This window comes from Crocuta crocuta, unplaced genomic scaffold (genome assembly GCF_008692635.1).
Source record: "Crocuta crocuta isolate KB4526 unplaced genomic scaffold, BGI_CrCroc_1.0 scaffold77, whole genome shotgun sequence".
Classification (NCBI taxonomy): domain Eukaryota; kingdom Metazoa; phylum Chordata; class Mammalia; order Carnivora; family Hyaenidae; genus Crocuta; species Crocuta crocuta.
Window position 1 is genome coordinate 5,645,832 of NW_027532172.1, and position 7,452 is coordinate 5,653,283.

Here is a 7,452-nt window from a genome sequence, read left to right on the forward strand (position 1 = left end):
TATCTTTGCCTTAGATTTCTGGTACATATTTGGAATGGGGATAAACCATCATTCTTAACTAGAACAGAACACAATGAGTATAAAGCCTGCTTATTCTCTCTCTCCCTCTCCCTCCCTCTGCCCATCCCCCACTCGTGTGCTCCCTAAAAAAGAACAGAACGTTTAAAGGGAGTTCTAAGGAGCATCACCAGTCAGCTAAACCAGACAGTTTGGGTCTGAATTTGTTCTGGAATGTGTTATCCTAATGAAAACCTGGGGGGTGGAAGGGTACCTGATACATGAGCACGGGCACCTAACAGAGAAGCCTGGGACAGCCAGGCCCACCCTGTGGCCCCCAGCACAGCCGAGAGCCACCTGTCAGCACTGGCCAGGAGGATCTGGAGTCCTTCTGCCCACTCCCAAGATTTCAAGTGGCTTCCAAAATGATACCAACATTTATCAGCATAAATTCAGCTGTTATATTGATTAGCACAGTTCTTTAAATACTAAAAAAGTTAACCAAAACACACAACTCCTGGATCTTGTCTCGACAGCTATTCCAATATTAAATTAATTAAAGCCCTTTTACTCAAGCAAATCACTTCCTGAACCCCTGAAGGAGCCCCGGTGAGAAACAAGGTCCTTTGCATGCTAACATGTTAGTGGGAAATATCGCCACGAGGGCACACTTTTGCAACCTTGATTGGAAAAATTAGGAAGATACTGGTCAAACTGGATGACGGCAAGATCCAGTCAAGCAATCACAAAGGGGCTATCAGCACGGAACTCTGTTCTCAGCCGTGGCATTTGAGGACTTAGAAATTCCTACCATTCCTATCATGGTAGATTTTCATTATCCACTTTTTTCTAGAACAGTGTTCTGTGAGGGCTGAGATGTGAAAGTGAATGACTCAGTACATTCAACATTCAGCCCCGCCGGGCACGTAGGCACCTGGCTCCTCCCCTCATCTACTGGCGTCCTGTAACTTGTAGTGGCCTAAACCTGGAACAGAAGTGCCGGCCTGTCATACCAAGTCCACCCCAGACTGAACTCACCATTGGGCCTGCTCCCTGAGAGCCCATAGTTTGGCCTGACAGCCCGTGTGGGAGTCTGAGCCATTCTGAGTCACTATTGAAGGACTAAAGCGCCCATGCTCTCAAATGATGGTGCCTGACTGCTGACCTGCCTGTCGTCCCGACATTGGGCAGAAATGGGGAGGGAGGGACATCAGAGCAGAGAATAGCAGCTGTGACCACAGTGGGCATGGACAGTGTGGCTCCTGCTGTTATAGAGACAAGGACTCTGAGATGGTTTTATTCAGGACCATTGAGAGGGAGGGAAGTGACTCCTGAAATCTTATCAGCCTCTATCTCTTCAGACTCCGTGAAGACCCCTGAGTGAGGATGGGACCCCTGATCTGAGGGGAAGGGAGGGTAGGAGGTCTCTGGACTTGGGAAGTAAACAGAGAGCCACGGAGGGGAGCCATGTCAAGACTCTAGAGCATTTCTGTTTGGCAGGCTGGCCTCTGGCTGAGGCCAAGGGTGGTCTCAGTCAAAGGGGCATCAACACACCCAGCAACACAAGACCTGACTGAGAGTCTTGAAGCTCACCTCCAGATACAAATCAGCAAACCCTACCAAGGCGGCCTTTGCACAGGCAGTTGGGCTGGGATCCCCACCCCAGATGCCTGGAGTGAGGGGACAAGTCAGTATCCCGGAGCCCCTCAAATAGCCCCAGCCAATGGGTGTATGGAGAGCCTGGAAGTAGGACTATAGAAGAGGGCCCCCAGACCCACTTCTCCCTGAAGCTGCCTGCACCCGTGCCCTCCTTTCCCGCTGCCTTTCCAGACGATGGGACCCGGATGGTGGCATTAGAACACTTGAGCTGCTGACAAGGCAGGGCCCCCCCACCTCGGGTCATAGGCTCCCCAGCCCATCCTGGATGGGGTTCTCACTTCCCTCCCAGAAGCTTTCAACCCAGCAGGCCTGCCCAAGAGCCAAAAAGAGCCCAGCCAGCCCAACAGNGGCTAACAGCCTCCTACCAAGGGAGGGGCTGGGCCAAGCCCACATAACAGACGCCAAGCAGTGTGTTATCCTTTAATTAAGAGCTGGGTCAGTGGGGCCACCGGTCTCCCCCAGGTCCCTGCAGCAAGTGCCCCTCACCACTGGCTGACTCTGAGGCAGGGTGGCCCTAAGGCAGCCAGCCCTGCCAAGGGGTCAGTTTGCAGTGGCCTAGGAGAGGCATCTGTCTCTCGGACCTAGGAACGTGGCAGCAGCAACAAGGCTGGAGGCAGCTAAACTGAGGTCAGGGATGATGGAGGAGGAAAGGACGGGAAGTGGGGCTCTCCTCCTTCCCCTCGGAATCCCGTTGGGATAAAGGCCAGTGTTCAGGAACAGTACAGTTTCTCCAGAGGCTGGAGGCCCTTCTAGCCACTCTCTGGAAGCCCTGAGTCCCTGACTCCCCACAGACTGACATCACTCAGGAAAGAGCCCACAGGGTCACCGGGCTCGGGGAGCAGGCTGGGCACCACCCCATTGGCCTCACGGCCCCAGGCCTGAGAGGCAGGTCCAGCAGGGCCCAGGCCAGAGGCCCCAGGAGCCCGGGGGCCGCCTTCCACTAACTCCACTCATCAGGTACTACAGGCATCTAAGAAGGCGGCTTCTCCCTCACAGTTCCAGGGCTGCCCAGGCAGGGCTGAGGCAATAGCAGGCCAGGGCTGGCCAGTTCTCTACAGGTCCGTGACCTTGTTCTCCACAGCGGCTGCAATCTGCTGGAGCCGGTAGCCCAGCTGCATCTTCTGAGCCGTGCCGTCCTCCTCCAGGGCAGTGATGATCTGCAACAGAGCCACCAGTCAGCGGGGCCTGCCAGCCACCGCATCCCCCATGGCCCTCAACAGGCCTCCTCAAACACTGCAGCACAACTGGGGGCCGCAGCTAGCCCTCTCACTTCCTCGGGCCTTGCTGGTGAAGTCAGCGTGGGGTTTTAAGGATTAGAGAGGTGGAGAATGGAGTACTTTACTCAGTACTTAGCACTCACAGTAATGAGCATCCACCTCCACCAGTAAAAATCATTTTGAGTGGAGCCCAGCCACACCCACTATGCTAGCCTTTTCCCCCACAAACCCTTGTTCCAGCCCTCTGGCTCCCCCCCGCCCACCAGGCAGCAAGCATTTCCTGTATTCCCACTCCAGGTGCTGGGCACGGAGCAGGGGCCCCACGATGATGGGACACGTGTGACCCTGCCCTCACAGGGCTCACTGATGGCAAGACAGATTCTGAGCCAACACCAACAACTGCGTAAGCACAGATGGGGGCTGCCACGGGGGGAGTGGTGCCCACCAGTCAGCGAGGCCTGCGCCATCTCCCCAAGGGCACATGATGTACCCCACCCCACCCCCGCCTCCCCCGTGCAGGAGCTGCTGCCTGAGCAAGCTTGGGGTGCCTGGAATTCACATTAGATGACTATCCTCCAGGCTGGCCACGAGGCAGGCTCATCTCTGAACAGCAATAGCCACGTCACTGGTGCCACACAAACATTCGAGGGGACAATTCTGGCAGACATTTAGCAGGCTGACTCGCATGTGCTGTGATCTTGAGGCCCAGTCCAAGTTCCCCAGACAGCCCCCTCGCTGGCTCTGCTGTGGCCTCACCCACCCCTGGCAGGACCTTCCTCTCTGGCCATGCACAGCATGCTGCCACTGTGAGGACTCAGGGAGGGATGGGGGCCAGGGCAATGTGGGGGCAGAGGTGGCAGCTGTGTGTCCCTCCCAGCCCATCCCCCACGCCACCTCCAGGCCCTGGCAGATCCCCTGACATCCCAGCTGCTTCGGAGGAGCCCCAGGGGAGAGGACAAGGGCAGGGGAAAGCAGAGGAGATACCAGGACCCAGCCCCACCCCTGCTCTGCACCTGGGGGAGACCACTAGTCACAGTCCCTCCCTCCCTCCATCAGGGCCCAGGGTTCTGCCCACCTGGTCGTAGTACTTGTTGATGTACTTGTAGAGTTCATGCAGGGCCACTCGCGCCCCAAGGTCCCCAGAGTAGTTCTAGGGAGAAGTGAGAGGGATGAGTGGTGTCACCAACCACAGGACCCCTGGTGGCAGAAGGGACAGGCCCCGTGGCAAGAAGCCCCGCCTAGAGACCAGGGCTCCTGGGTCTGAGCGGGAGCAGGGCCCAGCTTCTCTCCCCTCAAAGCACCACCTGGGACCCCAGATGGTTGCTGAGCCCCATGGGACAGCAGCTGCTTACAGGCTATGACCCAGCTAGGTCTGCTCTGATCTCCATCACATTTTCTGGGAGGTCACATGGGGCCTCTCCACGGGGCCATCTCTGAGCCCGCACCTCCTTGTCAGGACAACAGGGCTGATAGTGCCCAACCTGCGGAGCTCCTATGGGTGTCGGGTGAGCGGACAAAGCACCACCCGCCAAATCGTAGCTGCCGTTGTCGTGCGTTCTGTGTGCTTGCGGTTTTCCATCACTGTTTCAGAAACACTAAGTTCCCTGAAGTTTATGTTTGGGGACTGTTTTAAAAGTAGGTGGGGGCATGTCGACACCAAGGGACGCAATGCTGTATGAAGACACGGGCAGGCTGACCTGGACTGTCCTGGGGCTGAATCACGGCCATCTCGCTGCTCTGGATACATCGTCCCCAGACCTAAACACCGGCTGCAGGCACCCAAGCAGCTGGCAGCGTCAGGTAGGTGGCAGCCGCCAAGATAAGCCCCTGCTGCTCTGCAGTGAGAGGTTGGGAGCCCTGGTCTTCTATAGTGGCCACTGGGACATTCTGCATTTATGGGGATGTATGTGTCCTGCCCCCAACCAGCTCACAGGATTGCTGAGGCCCCAAGGGTTTCCTTGCAAAAGAGCAGGGTCCTCATGTCAGGAGGCCTGTGCTCAACCCAAGAAGAAGAGGGAGGGCCATACCCGAGACAGCTCAGCCAGGATGGAGTTCATCTCTTGGTCACTGGCGGGGACGGTCTGCCTGATGTCTGCATAGTACCTGCCAGAGACCATAGCCAGCTGCTGGGTAAACAAACCATTCCTCCCTCCATCAGGGCCCATCCCATGGCTGCAGCCATAAACATCCATCAATCTGTCCACTCATCCCCCTTCCAGACCCTCTCCTCACGCTCATACCTTTCCACCATCCGTTTGTAACGGGGAATATCTCGAGCATACAGAAGTTTGTTGATGGGGGAGTCCTGGGCGCCAGCAGGAGAGAAAAGAGGAGAGGCCCCTTAGAGTGACCAACTGTCCCAATTTTCCCAGCACCGCTTCCGTTTTCAATATCCCAGCAACCCCTCAGTCCCAGGCAACTGGGATGGTTGGTGCCCCTGGCCCATTTCCTTCTGCAAGGACCTCTTCTGCCCTCTCCCCTCCACCGATGTCCAATCTCCACTTCTGTCACCTCAAGCTTCTCCCTCAATTACCCCAAGGCCATTTCTCAGCTGCACATGCCTCTGCCTAGACCCAGCAAGGAACCAGCACCCAAGGTGGGAGGGCGCAGCGCCATAGGAGCCCTAATGCTGCTTCTCTACACACTGCTTGTTCCTCACGTAATCATTAAAAAAAAAAAAAAAAGAATCAGGAGGGGCACCTGGGTGGCTCAGTCGGTTAAGCATGTGACTCCAGCTGAGGTCATGATCTCACAGTACATGGGTTCAAGCCCCACGTCAGGCTCTGTGCTGACAGCCAGCTTGGAGCCTGGGGCCTGTTTCAGATTCCATGTCTCCCTCTCTCTCTGACCCTTCCCTACTCATGCTCGCTCACTTGCTCTCTCTCTCTCTCTCTCTCTCTCTCAGAAATAAATAAAACACATTAAAAAATAAATTAAAATTAAAAAAAAATTAAAATTAAAATTAAAAAATCAGGAAACTGGCACCTGGGGGCTCAGTTGGTAAAGTGTCTAACTTTGGCTCAGGCCATGATCTCATGGCTTTTGAATTCGAGCCTCACATCAGGCTCTGTGCTGATGGTGCAGAGCCAGCTGGGGATTCTCTCTCCCCTCTCACTCTGCCCCTCCCCTGCTTGCACATGCTTGCTCTCTTTCTCTCTCTCTCTCTCTCAAAAGAAATAAACTTTAAAAAGAAAATAAATAAATAATAATAATCAGGAAACTGACCCAGGAAATAAAGTAACTTGCCCCACACCACCTCACTCCAAGTGGCCCAGCTGGCACCTGCAGCAGGTCTCTCAGGCCAGAACCCACACTGCAACACACCCAGACACATCCTCCACCACTGAAGTGGGTTCCAATCCCAGCTCTGCAGCAGTGAGCCCTGGGCAGCACCTGCTACCTCATCCTGAAGCTGCCGGGAGGGTGAGGCACACCCTCGCCCCCAACCCCCAGGGACAGCGATGCATCCCCGGGGCTGAGTCATGAGTCAGAATGCATGCCTTCTCAGCAACGCTCTGTGGGGGGACCCTAGGCATTCCTGGTTTGGACTCTTCTTGAGCTACCCAGCAAGCATTTGCAGTTTTGCTGGGAAGGGGAGGCCAGGTGAAGGTTGGGCAAAACCCCAGCCACCACACAGCATCCACCCAAGGTAGTCCCCTGGTCCTCGTGAGGTGGCCCTATGGTTTTTGGTTCATTATAGGCACAGTGATGAGAACACACAGAACAGAAATAGCTCTCAAAAGACAGCACTACAGAGTAGAAATTAGATCCCTTGAGAGGTAACGGCTCCCTTCAGAGGCCTGTAGAGCCACAGGCCTGTGCCGTTGCAGGCTGCTTATCTGTCATGAGACTCCCCTGGCTCTTACTACTATGACAACACCCCACAACAGCCCTGGCCTCTCCTCTCTGCTTCCCAGCTCCCCTCGCCAGCACCTCACCCCACGCCTGGTGCTCATTACTTGGATTCTCCTGTCTGCCCTGCACTAGCTGGCAGATACCTCCTCTGCCCCTGCGTGTGGGGGATAAAGAAGAAGCAGAGTCACTTCTGATTCTTGGGCCTCTGGCTATGGTGAGCCCAGACCTGGGGGAGGTGAGCCCGAGGTGATGGTGGGGCCACCAGGTGGTTTCCAGGTGGACATGCGGATCCTACAATCACAGCACAGCTCCAGGCTGCCTGGTGGAGGTGGATTTGGTTCCTGAGGGGTTGTCACTATCACCTCCCAGGGAGCTCAGGGACAAAGCCCGGCCTGAGGCTGGAGTCGGAGGCCTCCCCAGCCCTCCTCCCTGACATTCTCAGCCAAACCTGGAATCGGCACACACAAGACATTGTCCACCCCCGGCCCATACTACCCTCCCCCACTTGTGCCCTCCGTGTCCACCCTGACCCACTCACCCGGCCCAGCTTGTGGTCGGCCAGGGTGCAGGCATCCATGAAAGTCTGAGCAATGACCAAGAGCACTGCATCCATGTTATCAGATGTCTGCACGTCGAACACAAACTGCGGGTTTTTTATTATATTGATCCAGAACCGTAGCGGCAGGCTGTGGGTAGGGCAGGCGGGTTGATGAGCGTGTTGGGG

At 55.9% G+C, this 7,452-nt stretch overlaps 1 protein-coding gene across 1 annotated transcript in view; it reads right to left on the minus strand.

Moving 5' to 3' along the window:
* Positions 1–2,062: 2,062 nt before the first annotated feature.
* The window catches only part of PLXNB1 (plexin B1), a 25,675-nt gene continuing 20,285 nt past the window's right edge, over positions 2,063–7,452 (minus strand). The window contains exons 34-38 of the mRNA XM_077776948.1: positions 7,267–7,414; positions 5,114–5,178; positions 4,901–4,976; positions 3,949–4,023; positions 2,063–2,813 (exon numbers count right to left, since the gene is read on the minus strand). Of these exons, the coding sequence (XP_077633074.1) occupies positions 2,709–2,813; positions 3,949–4,023; positions 4,901–4,976; positions 5,114–5,178; positions 7,267–7,414 (469 nt within the window). The 3' untranslated portion in view covers positions 2,063–2,708. The remainder of the gene's footprint in view (positions 2,814–3,948; positions 4,024–4,900; positions 4,977–5,113; positions 5,179–7,266; positions 7,415–7,452) is intronic.